The sequence below is a fragment of the Dermacentor albipictus genome, chromosome 1, assembly GCF_038994185.2.
Source record: "Dermacentor albipictus isolate Rhodes 1998 colony chromosome 1, USDA_Dalb.pri_finalv2, whole genome shotgun sequence".
NCBI classification, from domain to species: Eukaryota; Metazoa; Arthropoda; class Arachnida; order Ixodida; family Ixodidae; genus Dermacentor; species Dermacentor albipictus.
The window spans coordinates 44669798-44686477 of record NC_091821.1 but is presented as its reverse complement, the minus strand read 5'-3'; the positions used below and the strand labels follow the sequence as shown (position 1 = coordinate 44686477).

The following is a 16680-nucleotide window of genomic DNA, read 5'->3' as shown; positions in this document are numbered from 1 at the left end:
ATTTAGCCAGGTCCAGCTTCATGCAGCATGCAACTGCTATATGCAACTGCTAACCTGTCCGGACACCTGGTGGAATATAATAGAACTGCAATGCAAATTTTCTATGTGTCGACGCTACGCGGCGCGCATGTCACAACGCGTGTCGAATGGCACAACACGATGCTATTGATGATGATGATGATGATGACGATGATGATGATTTAATTATATTTCCTTGGGAATGGGACGGTGACTAACAGTATAGTCTGCTTGAATTAATCAGGTATACGCCATACATGTTTTTCATTACATCAATACTTATACATCTCCAAAATCTTCCTTTTCTTCCTTGTAGCGCTACCTATGCAACTGCTACATGGACGTGCCACCTGGTGTAATAACGTGCAACTTCAATGCAAAGAGCGCATGTATAGACGCTATACGCGGACGTGCCACCTGGTGTAATAACGTGCAACTTCAATGCAAAGAGCGCATGTATAGACGCTATACGCGGCGCAGATCTCACATCCTAGGACAAGTGGCACCACACAATGCTAATGACGCCGACGATTTATTGGCATCCCCTTTGCAACGCGGCGGTGACATAGTCACCAAGCCAGCTTGATTTTATTAGGTGCACAGTGCATATATATATTTTTTTTAGCATTCTTGTACACATCTCCCTAAACTTCTTTTTTGTTCGTCAAACCTCATTTACCTGCCTTTTACCGCTACCTGTGCATCTGCTATACATGGCGGTCTACCTGGTGCGATACTAGTAATATGCAACTGCAATGCAACGTGTGCACGCATCGACGCCGCACGGCGCACATGTCGCATCGCGTGTCTCTTCGCGCGCTGTAGGACGCGTCGAGAGGGCATTTTCACCGCTCTATACGCTAGCGAGTGCTGGCGTGGCGACAGTTTCGGCGTTTCGGTCCATCATTCGCGTTTTCCACAAACTGTGCATTCCGATGAGAAAAAAAAAAACATATCGAAAGGCGCACTATTATCAGAGGTCGGCAGCAGGTATCGCACAGTATGAGCGTTAATCTCAAAGTCTTCTTTTCTTAAAGTCCGTTGGAGGACATCCCAACATAGTACGGCGTCGGTGCAGCTAATAAAACAATGTTCCATCCTATCTGGCACGTCACAAAGGCGACAGTTAACAGAAGAGACAAAGATACCCTTTTTCTGTAGCCATGTTTTTACCGGTATGGTTTCGCTATGAAGTTTATAAAAGAATGTTTTGCACCAAGGGGATATATGCATTTCACGAACTCGCTTTAGTACATTGTGACCTGGCCATTGAATCTATAGTGATAGGTAAAATGGAAGCGGAAACAGCATGGACAATACATCTTTGTATAACGTTTTACGCGACACAAAGTACAAGGATACAGTGGAAAACCGAACTGTCAGAAAACGAACCGCCAAGTAAACTTCTTGCACGAACCCCCACAAGCATAAACGCGAAGAAAAATTCGAAGAAACAATTAAATCAGGTAACGCATTAACAAGTGCGACTTGCATGATTGACTGAATTATAGGATGCTATGTATCGCGAAAACAGAAGAAACGAGACGCTATTTGCCGCACATAAAGATGTACTAAGCCCACCTTCACTAACGGGCCTGAAAATATTGTCTCGCCTCATGGGCTCAAAAGTTGAAGACTATATACGAAGGTTGCAAATATTCGGTGAAAGCGTTGGACGTAGAGCCTGGCACAATGAATAACTTGCAATTCATAGTAAATTTTTGTTGCCAAGAACTTATTGCAGGCTTCGGCTTTACCAAAAATAGAAAGTCGTTGTGGAACGAATGTCTGGGCGTAACTTTGCAGGGCCTTAACTCGTTCTTTCCAATAGTGTGCGTTTAATTTATATGCGTCTAGCGGCACGCCAAGATACTTTGGCGGGACACCGGTCCACTTAACGCCTGCAAACGTTTCTGGTGTATAGCACCATAAGCCAAACCATAAGCCTAAACTTTTTGAGGAGTTCATTCGTGCTCCTGACACGCTCACAAATTCAGTCCAGTGTTGAAAAGGTATACCTTTTCAACGCTGGACTTATTTGTGCAGAAGAACGCTAAATCATCTGCATACGCTAAGATTTTTACTTAATTACCTAGTATATTGAAGCCATGGATGTAACTCGACTGAATTACGCTTAAGCATAGCGGTTCCTTATAAAGTGCGAATAGTAATGGGGACATCGGGCTTCCTTGTTTTACTAAAGAGCAAATGGAAACGGGTTCAGAGAGTTGGCCATTAATAATTAAACGAGTAGTACAACCGGTATAGCAAAGCTTAACGCCTTTAAGCACAACGGTGCCAACATTGGCATGCTCCAGAAGAGAAAATAAATAGGAGTCACTGACACGATCAAAAGCTTTAGCAAGGTCTACCTGGAGCATTGCAAGCTGCTCAGTGGAACCGTAACAGTATTGAAGAAGTGTACGGGCGATATGTATCTTGGTTTGAATGGGATAGACCCCTAATTCCACACGTCTCATGATGGGAATTGACATCGCCAATTGCACTCTATTTGATAAAACTATTGCAAAAATGTTGTAACCCACGTTCGGCAATGTGATTGATCGGTAGCTTTCAATAGAACGCAGTTTCTCCTTATCTGAACTTTTGGTAATTAAAACTGTGTGGGTTTTTCAAAAAGATTGCGGAAGGGCGTCTACCTCTAAACTTGTAATAAAAATGACCAATAATATGGGACCGATAATTGATTTGAAAGCTTAGTAAAATTCACAGGAAAATCTATCAGGGCGGGGTGTTTTCGACAGAGGCAGCTCAATTTTGTGTATTGTAAGGGTATCACTGATGAATGCACAGTCATCATCCTGTAAAACTTTAACAAGAGACACAAAACTCTCTAAGACATTTACATCGCGATCGTAGGGACGGGCACTAAACAACACACTGTAGTAAGTTTCGAACTTAGAAATGATGTCATTCGTATTTGTTAGAAGACTACCTTCGGAGTACATTTCCGGAATTACTTTGGAAATAGAGTGACGGCGCTCGTCAATTAAAGCTTGACGTGTTGGCTGCACAGACTACAGAGCACGCTTATTTCGAGATCGAACTCACGCACCTCTGTAACGCAGTGCATCATACTTTTGTAACTCACATTTAAGATTTTCTATGTCAACAATGTAAGTGTCTGGCATTTCGCATTCCATCTCATAAAGCTTGTATAGGCTCTTAAGAAGTATTTTTTCTTCATTCTTTATATAGAATGCTTTCAGCGATCCAATGTCTATAGCCACTGTACGAACCTCTTGTTTAAAGAGTTCCCAAGGGAAGTTGTTAGGGCCATGCGCACGCGATTAATGAATTCCTGATCATCTGGGAGCTCAGAGTTAAGTTTCCAGAGTACCCACAGTGGTCGGAAATTAGTTACAGATTTCTCACCAATGTTTGCGATAACCATACAATGATCAGAGAATGAAACTGGGATGGTAGTACAGGGTTCATTTCATCCAAATGACACTACATCTAAAACAGGTTTATGATGGACTTGATACACAACCGGACTGGTACCCCACTTTGGTGAGGTGCCTATCCCTACCACCCTTCTAAAGTGAAACCAACATTTCTACCCCCAGTATGAACGTTTCCTTTTCTCTGTGTGACTTTCATTGTGCTCTCTATTCTCGGACTATGCACAACTGGTGAATGTCGGGTCCATTGCTACTGTATCGAATACCATGAAAGAAAGAAAAGAAAAAGCGCTGGCATGGCGAAGTGGTAGACAAGCTTACTCCCACGCAGCGGGCCTGCGTTCGATCCTGGTGGGAACTGGGTATTTTTTTTCCCCATTCCCTGCGATAGCTGCTACAGACACCGGACACCGGCGGCTGAGGCGGCGGTCACCATCGCCAACCGAAATTGCTATTGGAATGAGCCCACAACAGCTTACGCTGTAAAAAAGGAAAGACGAAACATTCGCCGACGATTACGACGCTCCCTAGTGCGAAATTTGAGCGCCGCTCAACACGTCTTCTCATTTCCCGATATATCAGCTGGCGTGGACAATCGGTCTCGTGCGGCACGTTGAAAAAAAGGAGCAGAGTGCGGTGCGACTGCCTCGCTAATCTGCAGAGCGCGAGAGCCAGCGCGTGGGTAACGCGTGGGCGCGATTGATTCACCGAAGCCGCCGCCGACCGACTATGCTTTTTCTTCGCGGTCTTTCGCCATACCCTCCTCCTCCGCTTCTCTTCCCGCACCACTTCGCTCTCAGAGTGTTTTTTTTTTTTTTTCATCCCACGCTGCGTGCTGCTTTCGCTCTCATCTTTCGCTGTGCTCGTTCGCTCGGTTACACGGGGAACGCCGACGCTCGCCGCAGAAACGGGTGCCTACACTCTAAAGTTTACACCTTTTGTATCGTGTCTTGCCCCACCGCAACAAACGTCATCTCTCTCGTCCGCATTTCCTTTGTTTAACGCTGCGAGCCCGGTACTTCCCGGTAACGAACGGCATGCGCGTTATCAGCGTGGCATAGCATTGCCGACAGGAAAGTAGCGGGCGCGGCGTTTTCGAGAAAGTAAACGCAAGCAAGACCAATGACGATTATCGCTGTGTGGCAAATGTGCACCCAAAAGAGTGCAACCGTGTTTAGAGTGCAAGAGCAGCTGCGCTTTAAAAGAACATAGGCTGGACCTTCTCAATGTTAATAAACGTCCGCGAAAAAAAAAATTATGGGGTTTCACGTGCCAAAACCACTTTCTGATTATGAGGCACGCCGTAGTGGAGGACTCCGGAAATTTCGACCACCTGGGGTTCTTTAACGTGTACCTGAATCTAAGTACACGGGTGTTTTCGCCCCCATCGAAATGCGGCCGCCGTGGCCGGGATTCGATCCCGCGACCTCGTGCTCAGCAGCCTAACACCATAGCCACTGAGCAACGACGGCGGGTATCCGTCCGCGAAAAGAAGGTATATACTATATAAATTGATAAGTTAAATTTGCCGCACGGAGTTCAACACGCCAATGCTTTCGGGGCAAAGGAACTGTACAGTTGTGAAAAAGGGTATAAATAAAATACAGCGTATAAAGCGCTACAAAAATGTATACCGAAGGCGCCGCGAATTCTGTGGCGTCTAGGCAACAGGGCACAATGAGTAACGAATACAGGTACGTATGCTGCGTTCACTGTGCATGCACCATTGTATATGCGTTAGGGACGCTGTGAATTATGACGGCATGGCGATAATCTCGAACTTATAGCGAAGTTGCGAATGCAAAGCGGTGCAGCGAAACAGGACGGCAGCGCGTGAATATTGCAGACCTCGAACTACGGCGGGCGTACGGAAATCGTCGCGCGTATACGCTCCGATAAATGAATAAAACGCCAGCGACAGCGCGCGCATCAGTGCGGAAGTTCCCGGCCGGACATGATGTGCATCGCGAACGCCCGCGACATGCCTACAGTCGTGCGTCGCCGTTGACGCTGTTCGGAGCGGCAAGTTGTTTCATCTCTCTTCTTTTTTTTCCCCACTCTTTCGTACTTTGCTGCGCCGCGCTCGGCTGCTAAACTGTCTGCGGCGCGGTCGGGGGCCCATTAACGTAATGGCTGTCCACGTGACTGCGGAAAGCGGATCTTCTTGGCACGTTGTTTGTGCCGCGAGCTTGTGAGATGGGTCGATATCGGCGGCCCGGCTTTCCCGCCTTTCGCCAGAGGCGAGCGGAGTCGCGCGCAATGAAAAGACCGTCGCCCGTGCGAAATCCAAAAAAGTTGCGCGCCGAGGCGTGTCTGCAGTCGGCTGCTGTTTCTCAACGTGTTCGCGCACCTTCGAGGGCAGCAACGCGCGCTTGCATCCGCGCGCGTGCGGCTTGGTCACTATAAAGTTACTGTATATGCTACCGCAGGTAGCATGTCTACCTGTGGTAGCATATACAGTAACTCTAGGTCACTATACTCTATGAAGCTATGCGTCGGTCGCCATACTGTGTGGCGTTTAGTCTCGTTCGTCTTCTTCGTTTATTGTCTTCACGAGTAAGTAGACGCGAGTCTCTCGAATTAGGATGATGTCTAATGCCCGCAAGGTTAGCATCCACATCCATCACTGCGCGGACTACGGGAGACCGATGGGACGAGTCCACCTTGCGGATTTACATATACATTAGGAAGGTTCAGAATAGGGCTCTATGTATAGAGCTCAGGGTGCCCCAACGAGCGACCTCTTTGCGTTCGCGTTCTGCCCTACCGGGAGAGTGCTTTAGAATTGGGTTCCCGATTAGCGTTAGCGTCACGCGATTGCAGCGCCTTTCCTGCACACCGAAGGAAAATTAAAACGTAATGCCAGAGAAAAAAAACAAAGAACATGAGATAATGCAATCCGCAATATTTTACAGGATGAAGAGTATACCTGAAACTTTGTTGTTTTCAGTCAGGAGGCGTTGACGCGTTTTTGGTGTGTTCGCGGCGATGTTGGGACGACGCAAAGCAGGTTTGGGGCACCCATACTATTTTTGAAATTTAGCGTTAGGGGCGTGCGAAAACCCAAAGATACGGTTTGGGTTCGTCGCATGCGCTGTGACGAGACGGTAATAGAAGCCCCCTGCCTTTGGGGGCCCTTATTCTAAATTATGGGGTTTTACGTGCCAAAACCGCTTTCTGATTATGAGGCACGCCGTAGTGGAGGGCTCCGGAAATTTGGACCACCTGGGGTTCTTTAACGTGCACCTAAATCTAAGCACACGGGTGTTTTCGCATTTCGCCTCCATCGAAATGCGGCCGCCTTGGCCGGGGTTCGATGCCGCGACCTCGTGCTCAGCAGCTCAACACCATAGCCACTGAGCAACCACGGTGTGTGGGGGCCCTTATTCTAAAGCAGTCTATATTGTTTGCCAGACGTTGGTAACGCGGCAAGTTATTTTGATATCCTAGCAGCGTTTTGCAGGCCGTCATCGAACACTCCGTGAACGACGAGCTTGTGAAGAAGAAAAAAACTATGATGCAAATCACGCATTTTAATTGGACTCACGTGGCCTGCCTTCCACCCCAGTACTCGCTCGTAGCTGGCCATATAGACCGGTAGCGGGCGGCCTGGAACTCGTGCATAATCCGGATGTTGTTGCAGTTATACTATGAGAAAACACTACAAAGGGACACAGGGTGTTTTATTTATTTATTTATTTATTTATTTATTTATTTATTTATTTATTTATTTATTTATTTATTTATTAGACTGCAGAGATAACTTTTTTTTTAATCACGTACATCAGATAGCGCATTACTAATCCCTGATCTGGATCACTCAAAGAGGTGGACATTACTTGCACGAGAAACACAAATGCGCAATCGACTATTTAACAGAATTTAACTATTTAAGTTTTTACTCAATTAATTTACGGCACACGTTGCGATTTACTATTTGTAACTAGTGAGAACCCAAAGCGTGTCTACTTGGAAGGAATTATCAAGGTGGCAGCAGTTTTCGAGATATTAACGTCCCAAGTGCTCGATGAAATGCATTGGCGTTCCACTTATCTGTGCTTCAATGCACTGCACGCGTTTTCTTTAAAAACAAAAACGTATCGGCGGAATAACAGGGTACTTTTACTTCAAGCTTGAAGGACGCATAGCTCAGAATCCATCCTCATGATTCGTTACACGCTCGCCGGCTACAATTCGCAGATTGCAATATGTACCACAAGGTAACCATTAGAAAACTTCCAGTGATAAATTTTGTTAATTTGTCATTGCGCAGCTTGGTTTCTCGTGCATGTAATGCCTGCCTCTTAAAGAGCATTCCAGTTCAATTGTTGGAATTGTGCTATCTGCCATGTGCGTTTCTTAATATTCTGTATGGACGAAAAAAAAAAAAGAAACGTGCATTGTTAGCATATCCATACTACAAACGCAGGAATAGCGCAACGTGGCTCTTTTTTTTTTTTCTGAGGTGCTGGCTTCCGTACGGCGTCGCGCAGCCCCCCACGTTTGCGTGCAAGAACGCGTGCGCCTGTTGCCGCAGCAATATGCGACCGAAAGTGGCGGAATGCTGGCCCCGTGTCGGCGTGGTTCCGGGGTATTTAGCTCGACTAGCGTGACAATGGGCCACCCCATTGTGTGGTGATTGAGCTGCAGGCGAGCGGCACCGCACGCTATAACACGGCAGCATACAGCGCGCTGCCGTCTATACATACGCCTGCTGCAGCGCGCAGAAAACAGCCGACAGATGCCACGGCCTGATAACCGCGCGAGGAATTTCTATGCCTCCACCGGGGGCCCGGCTTCGTCCAAAAGCGCTACCGATGGCATGCGTTGGTTGCTCGCCTATTACACCGGCCGCGCACTCCGGGGCAAAACAGCGCGGACGCTCGAAAAAGGAAAATAAACAGAACAAAAAATGAAGGCGGGGGGAAAGAAAGAAAAAAAGAAACTTGTTTATCCGGGGCGTGATCGCGCCGGCGGTTGTGCTGCACGCTACATAGCTTCTATACGCCGCGGTGTTGCGACCCGCCGACAAAACGTGTCATTATATCGCCGCCATACAACTCTCGGCGGGATCTCCACTTCGCAGAAAAAAAGAAGGCAATAACGGCATCCCTCGTTGGTCCATTCACAAGGTTAACCGCGATGCGCGTAAATGACGCGCGAAGGGCTTTCCCATTGCGGCTCGGAGAAAGATGGAGCGAAGGAACGACGAGAAACAGCAACTGAGGCGAACTACTCGAACCACCGGCTCGACATTTCGCTCGGACACGAAGGAAATCCGAAGGCTTTTACCGGTGCGTCGCTGGCTAGGCTAGATAAAAAAAAAAAGATAGAGATAATATAATAGATTAAAGGCAGGGAGGTTAACCAGTGTAACTAATGCTTTTCCTTATGCCATATATAGTATGTCGCCTTGAGCGCACTCGGTCATGAAAAGCTGGTGCGATAACTTCAACGTGGCATCTCAGCTCGTACGTTTTCATCCGTCCGTAAAGCAACCCTGTATCGAAGTGATCAACCACTCTATAGTTAATAAAGGGAAAATCAGACATCCACCCGTTCGTAGTATTTGCTACAAAGGAAACCCATACGGGTTCCTCGAAAGAAAAGCCTCGCAGATGAAAAAAAAAGAAATTGGTCCTGGTAGGAGTCTCGAATCCGGGACCACCGCCTTTCCGGGGCACTCGCTCTACCATCTGAGCTAATCAGGCGGCTAGCTGATGGCAGGGCGAAGTCGAATTTGTCAACAACTCGAAGCAAAGGCAAGAGTTTGAGGTAATAGTTAGCGATGGGCTTGGACCAGGGTTCAGAAATTCAGTTTTCACTAAGGGGACGGTCGTCGAGTTTGTCGAGCGTGGCTCAGAGTGCTGTTTTCTTATGGCTAGGAAACAAGGGCATTCACACAAGACGTGCGCAATTTTTCTTTTGCACCAACAAACGTCACGTTTGGAGCTAGGCTTCATACATATATATGACAGATTAAAAAAAGTAAGCGTGACTTTTCCTTAACGGAAGTAATTGGCTCATTGCCATGCCTCTAACCAGGGCCGGTGTTCTCGGGTGATCACTTTCGGAGATAGTTCACTTTTGCGAGAATTTGCGAGACTCAGCACCGGACGCGTCCGCGTATGTACGGCCGACAGCGTTTTACGCGTTGCGCTACGCCAAGGTCGCTATCTTCGCACATTGCCGAGAGCGCCGTCAGTCGCCGTTACTTCGACGCGTTCATTGGCCAGTCCCGCGAAACCTCGCCAAAGTGAAGCTATCTTCGGAAGTGATCGCCCGAGAATAACGACCCTTATAGATAAATTGCTTTGAAAGCCCCACTGAATTCCCTTGTGGACGGCAACCTAATATATACGATAGAATTTGTAGGTTCTTGAGAACTCTACTGTGAGTGTTAACACTCTCATTCTCACCGGCGACTGACAGTGGTCGCGCGACCTAGTTGGTCGCTTTGCGACCAGTCGCAAATGGTCGCAAACGGTCGCCTTTCTCGAAAAGCGACCATTTTGGGCGAGTCGCTCTCTGCGCGATTTTTCAGTCGCGCGACCGTGGTCGCAAAACTGATAAACCAATCAGCGGCGCACCGGAAGTGATCTTTCGTGTGTCTACATCCGGCCTCCTCCGGCGTCGCATTCAAATTCCGCGTAGATTCCGAGAGTTCTCGCTGAGAACGATAATCTCCGGGATTGCGACTTGCGGGTCGCGCACAGCCGGGCTTGCCGGTGTGAACATCAGTCGCCTTCGGTCGCTTTTTGATTGCGAGTCGCAAATGGTCGCGCGACCTCCTCAAGTCGCCGGTGTGAATGTGCCCTTAGGACTACTTGAATGATGACATATTCATGTGTCCGGGTATGACAAATAGCGTTTTTTTTATAACACAGCGGGCATGAACTTAACGCGGGTGCTTACGGAAATCTTCTTCTGGGTAGCTTCACTTTTAGTTTCGTTTACATTTACTTCTCTTTTTACAGCGAAGCTGTCTATGGCTAGGATCTGGTGGATCGCGTCCGCGCGTAGACCAGCAATTTTTCATTCGTGGGCCCATACCGAAGTAAGTGCAACACCGGGCCGACCCGCGGCGGAGGTGCTGTTCGCCCATTGAGGGGCCCACGTACACAGCTTCGCTGGTCATCCTTCTCCACAGAGTCGAACGGCGCCGAGTTTTTTCATTCTTTACTTTTTTTTTAGATTTAGTGTGTTTGCCTGTTTGTGGTACGTGTGTGCGTGTTCATAAATAAATAGGTAGTTTCAATTTCTTAACGGTATCTCGGAATAGCCGGCTCTAGTGTAGCCTACGTACCCATTCTGTCGGCTGTTATTAAACAGCAAAACAAAAGAAGAGCTTAATCGCAGAGTTTTTAATCTGTTTGAAAACAGTCCCTTATCGGTCAGCGTCCTTAACATATTCAAAATATGGCCGTTCCACGCGGAGTGGTCCAGCATTTTTTTCTTCTTTTTCGCCCCCTTCGACCAGCATAGATTTGAGCGGGGGAAAAAATTTGCTACAAGTTGACGGATTCTTGAAAGTAGATTTCTCACTTTATTCTAGCCACTAAAAATTTTACACACATTACTTTCTTATTGTTTAATATGTACCTGAATATTTGAAGAAAGCTGCATTTGAACAGTCAGCTGTCTTCTCAAAAAAAAAGAAAGAAAACTGATACCTGGCTATCTGGACGGGGGGAATTTTTCAGATGGCTCAAATAATGTGGGAAACTTATTTTTACGCAACCGCCTACACGCCCAAATTTGTGTTTGTTTGTTTGTTTGTTTGTTTTCACTTAAACCCATGATGGCCGAAAAATCGCTGAAAATAACTTTGCCTGAAATTACCTAATAATGTCTGACTTTCTATCTGTTCTTACAAGCCATTGTTGTGTTTTGCGAATTGGAGCGCAATCACTTTCTTTCACATTCTGCATTAGTACGAGCGTCCTTATAATTTTTGCAGCAAAGAAGTTTTTTTCTATTCTAGCCAATAATAATTATAATGATGATGATGATGACGATAATGATTAGTCATGATTATGATGATAATGAAAAAAAAGCAATTTTATTCCCGGTAATAAGTTTGAAAACGAACCAAAGCGACACCCCCATGCCCATAAATCAATACACATAACAATACATGACGTACGTGCCTCAAGCAACACACTGCGTATCTAATCTGTATCGGTGTCACTTTGGTGTACTTCAAATGTACGGGCTGCGAACTACTGCTCAACAACAAAAAAGGCTTGAAAAGGGTGTTTTACCGTGGCACACAATATCTTCAACGTCTTTTTCGTCTTCGTATAGGATTTCCCATTACCTTTCTCTTAACAGATCTCGAGCCGTCATGTGAATATTATTTTCCTTCTGTCTATCTATCTATATCTCTCTCGCTAATTGAACGTCGTCGTCAAGCAGGCAATCAAACAGCAGCAGGACAAGTAACTGGCGGATGCGAGCCGCATCAGGCATGTGATCACGCAGTTCCCTTACCATTCAGCTCACAGCCAAGGACTGCTCGGAGCCTCGAAGTCCCTGTCGTTCTCTTCAATGTGTGCTTGCCGAGTACGCTGGGTGAGCAACGCTCTGCAGAAGGCAGTGTGAAATCGGCGACGGTGACCTCCGGGGACCCAACGTGTTGCTATAGCTCATCCGAAACTGCATTTTCATCTCTAACCGATCTATGTAACGGCACTTGCACCTCAGTCTCGCAAAGGTTGCGAGACTGAGGAGCATGGCTTCAGCCTGTTCGGTTGCCTGACCAACGCGGCCGTAAATTGGAGCTGTTCTGCCCCCTTGTCACCTCAAAAATGATCGACACCGAAGGGGCTTTAAAAATGACGAACGAAGACCCGCTTCCCAACGCGCGCTCAGAATACATCGGCCTGACGGGCGAACGCTCTCCTCGCGGCACAGCTGTTTGTTTTCGTTTCGGAACGCCAGTTGTTCGGACGTGCGTTTGCAAGTATGCACGTGGGCGGCCGGCTCAGATCTATATCTCAACCGAAAAACGTCATGGCAGTCAGTCGCTACCGTGTTTTCTCGCTCTATACGCTGCAATAAGCCCGACGACATAGGTTGGGGCAAAATCGTGATTTGACCCAAACACTGCAGCATTTCGGCTGCCGCAGAAACGCTGCATCAACATCCGCGCAACGTGCGCACAGAAGGGCGCGTTTACGAAATTGTCGGCATGCAGGCAGGAGGCGCGACCGCATAGCCTGGGACCATGCGCGGATAATTTATCAACCGCGGTTGAGCAAGAAAAGCCCCAGATTGGGATCTTAGAAGCCACGAGCCAGCGTTTCGACGAGGAGACTAAGACGACAAGTCCCCTTGAGTATACGATGACTCGAAGCTTCCAAGAGATCCATGCTGAGCCTTGCCTTGTTCAACCACTGTTGAAAAATTCACGCTTTCTTCCCTCTTTGTATTGTTTCGATCCTGCACGGATTATGAGCGATATACCGCGGTGTGTTTCATGTCTACGACACTTGACAACAAAGTATATTGAGGTGGTCGGCACTGGCCAACTTCATGGGCTGCTGAAGGAGAAAAGATGGGAGGTGGGAGACAGCCGGGCATGAACTCGAGGCCGGAGAGTAAATGTTTACATGGAGGGATTTAGTCAATTAAAAGGAAATATAACCATGGACGAGTCGTTCTTGTTTGTTAAGAACGCCAGAGCATAAATGCTGCGCTTCATTTCCATATAGCGTCCTCTAGTGCAAGAACACCTGCGGATTTGTCTTTCGGCGCTGAAGAGACTTCGACGTCGCTGCTGTTTCATTCTCGTCTCGATGGCGTTTCTTTTATTCGGCCAGTCCGCTTATGTTAATCCATCCCGTGCGAGTCACGAGCGACCTATACTGAATCTCTGTGTGGCTTTTCGTGGACGCATGCGTGTCCCCGCGTGGAATTCATGGCGACTTTCACGCCGATCTCACCCTGGTCACGCGGGAACTCGGCCGAACTGCGAAAGCACAAACTAGGCAAATATATACATACACACACACCACACACACACACACACACACACACACACACACACACACACACACACACACACACACACATATATATATATATATATATATATATATATATATATATATATATATATATATATATATATATATATATAACGTCGCTGGTGCCGCCCCGCGGTCGAGCCACATGACAACGTCGAAGGACGAGAAGCGTAGCTACAGCGCTCGCGGACCGGTTCGAACGCGGTGGACCACGTGCTCTATAAGCCTATTGGCGGCGAGGAGTTACGGAGTCGCCCTCTATCGGACGCGCCTCGCTGGCGTAGTATGAGGGATCACGTGGCGCGCTCCTCATAGGTTTTGCTGTCAGCGCTCACTGAAAACACCACGCGCGAGCTCTCCCGGACATTTCTGTAAGTACTTTCGAAACGAGAGAAGTTTCTTACTGTCTAAATAATAATCTTGGGCAAACTGAAAGCACACAATCGTTTACAGCCGCTATCTCTTTACCGAATACGTACAGTGAACGCCACTGCGCGCGGTCGCCGCGATGGAGTCTCCCGAACCAGCTTCTTGCGTGAAAGGTGGGCAAACGCTGAGAGCAAACTATGTGAAATATGTTCTTATAGTGTTTGTATAACTAAATGGAGCGTAATAGAATGAAGCCTCAATGCAGCGATCGCGCAGATTCGCAGCGACCGACTGCGCGCGTGTCTGCATGCTTGTCCGCGCACTGTTTCGCTTTCTGCGCGCGCGCGTTTTCGCACCGTGCCGTGAGCTTAAGGCCGCAGAATATGAGCATTTGACAGTATACAAGCAACCATTGTTGCATGGGCGCGATCAGAGCTGTTCAAAAATAATTTCATTGTAGAGACTTCGACGCCTACGGGACTGTGATGTGCCGTCGCGACGATTCAATCTTTTTTTCTTCTAAATTCTTTGACCTTTCAATACTATTTCTCGAGTTGCGTCGCACTGTATGTTTATCGGCGTTCTCAGCGTGCAATTTCCCGCTGCTCCTTTTTTGTAATCCAGTGCATTAATTCATAACACAAACATGACCATATGCCATGCTTTCTTTAAATGTGCTTCTTACCGCTGCCTTTCCACTCCACTGAACTTGCCAGTATCTATAGTATCGACAAGTTCATAGACTAAACCGTTATGACATTAGTCGGGCAGCGGACTCGGGCGAGCGTCTCAGTGCGCGTTTCCAGAACATCGCAGACCGGGCGCCGTAGCAGAAATCTTCATTGCGTCTGTGCTTGCTGCATACCCGAGTTGTAGCCGATGACTGTTCGCCGGTTTTATGTTTCGCGAGCCAAGCTTCACACAGCTTCTTGTCCTGCGGCTACGTGCGAATAAGGCTGACATCGGCCTCCGTTACGTGCGTCCGGCCCTGCGGCACCGAGCAGTAGCCTACCATGTCGCGCGCCTTCAAAGGCAGCCACTACCTATTGTAGTGCTTTCAAGCGTTGTAAAGGAGACACTCGAAGCGTGAAAATTTCGCCACTAAATGAAAACCGCAGCGTACGAGGGAATTTAAGCTCGTTTTCAGCTCGCTTCGGCGCGCCCGAAGCAGCCGACGCGGCCGCTATGTCCACGTGATCCCTCCTAGCACGTCACGCCGACGGTGGCGCCAGCTTTTCCAGTGGTGGAGCTCGAGGCCAATATTGCGTCCGTTTCCCATCAAGCGAGCAATCAGGCGGCGCACATCCAGACGAGCGTATAGCAGGTGGCGCGTTTTCCGATTGCGAGCACTGCCGTGATGAGTGCTTCCCCCCGACCCCTCTCGGCGTCCCACCTCCAGCCCCGTCTTTCTTCTCTCGCTTCTCAAATATGCAAGACCGCGGCGTCGTGCGAAGTATAACTTGCGGGATCACGCACTGTGGCGGAGACGCGCGCTCCTGAGGTACGCTATACATGCTCTTGATCCCCCGGCATGCAACAAGCAGGGTATACCGTTACTGAACGGGAAACGCAGCCATCTCGATCGTGGACATCTGCATTCCACGCGGGAGCGAGCGCGCTGTCGCGCGGCGCTGCAACAACGTTTCCCCTATGGAGCCTTCGTGCATGCTTTTGCCTGAGCATACCTGCATCCGTAATGCGCGCACTGGCGGGTCAAGGTTCTACAGTGGCGCGCATGGATGCTGGCTGCAGTACGGGCAGACCGCCACAGCTGCATGCGGGGGCGTCACCTCCTCCCCCCGGTCCTCTCCTCGTAAGGATGGGCGATGCTGTGGCTTCTGACTGAGGCCGGTCATGCAACACACATCCATGCTTTTCGAGGAAGCGTTGCGCTTTTGAAATGCTGGGTCGTCAACGCTGCGTGCGAAGGTCGGTAGCGTATGCCGAACCAAAATCAAGAAAGGGATTGTCATCATCGTGACCGATGCGACACGCTTCGTCCGAAAGAATCAGTATCTACAGCGTGGCAAATCACTTCCTCTCCGGTTCGATGAAGCAACGCTACAACTCCCTCTCCAGCCTCGTCTTCCCCTTTTCTGTATTCAGCTTAAGAAATATATACAGTGAAAGCTCGTTAATTCGAACTTCAATAATTCGAATTTATGGATAATTCGAACTGTACGATTTGGTCCGGCCAAGCTCCACAGAAGTCTATGTATAAAAAAGTCCGTTAATTCGAACGCGAGAAGGTTCCCTCACGGATAATTCGAACTACGCTCGCCTGGTACACGTCTAGAGAAACGCGCCTACTACCTACACACAAGGCTGTATTGCCTCCGAAACGGAGAGAACGGCGAGAGAAGGCAAAATCGGAAAAAAATCTAACCGACGCGGGGTCAGCCAGAAGGCAGCGGCGGCTGCCGCCTCTCCGTTCTACGTAACCTCCGAGACTTCTTGCCCATTGCGAATCTCGGAGGCTTTGCAAATCTTGTACAGCTGTTAATGTTGTGCGGAGATGGCACGGCAAGCCCCAAAACACAGCGAATCAAGTACGTCGCAGCTGCGCTTGCAATCAAGAACCAACGAATCCGGGCCTTCGCCACCTTCACATGTTCAGCGTCTTTGTCTCGGCAGTCTTCATTGGTTGTGCACCTCTGTTTTCAGCTTAGGAGGTATCGGCTGTCGCGATTCATTGTGATGGTGTTAAGCTTCGGCTAACGTTCGTTTCGGTGGACATCGGTGGTGTGGCACAGTCGGACCCAGAGCTTCGACTTGAAGATGGCGTGTGCCCGCGGCACACGCCATCACTTTCTGACACGCCAAATTTCTGACATGCC

General features: G+C 48.3%; 1 protein-coding gene across 7 annotated transcripts in view; it reads left to right on the top strand.

The window, feature by feature from the left end:
- raw overlaps window positions 1–16680 on the top strand; it is a 276295-nt gene that overhangs the window by 194192 nt on the left and 65423 nt on the right. For 3 of the 7 annotated variants that reach the window (XM_065437367.1, XM_065437352.1, XM_065437360.1), the window contains exon 2: window positions 10421–10500. The exons of the other annotated variants lie outside the window; for them this stretch is intronic. In XM_065437367.1, the coding sequence (XP_065293439.1) occupies window positions 10421–10500 (80 nt within the window). The remainder of the gene's footprint in view (window positions 1–10420; window positions 10501–16680) is intronic. 7 annotated transcript variants of the gene reach the window in all.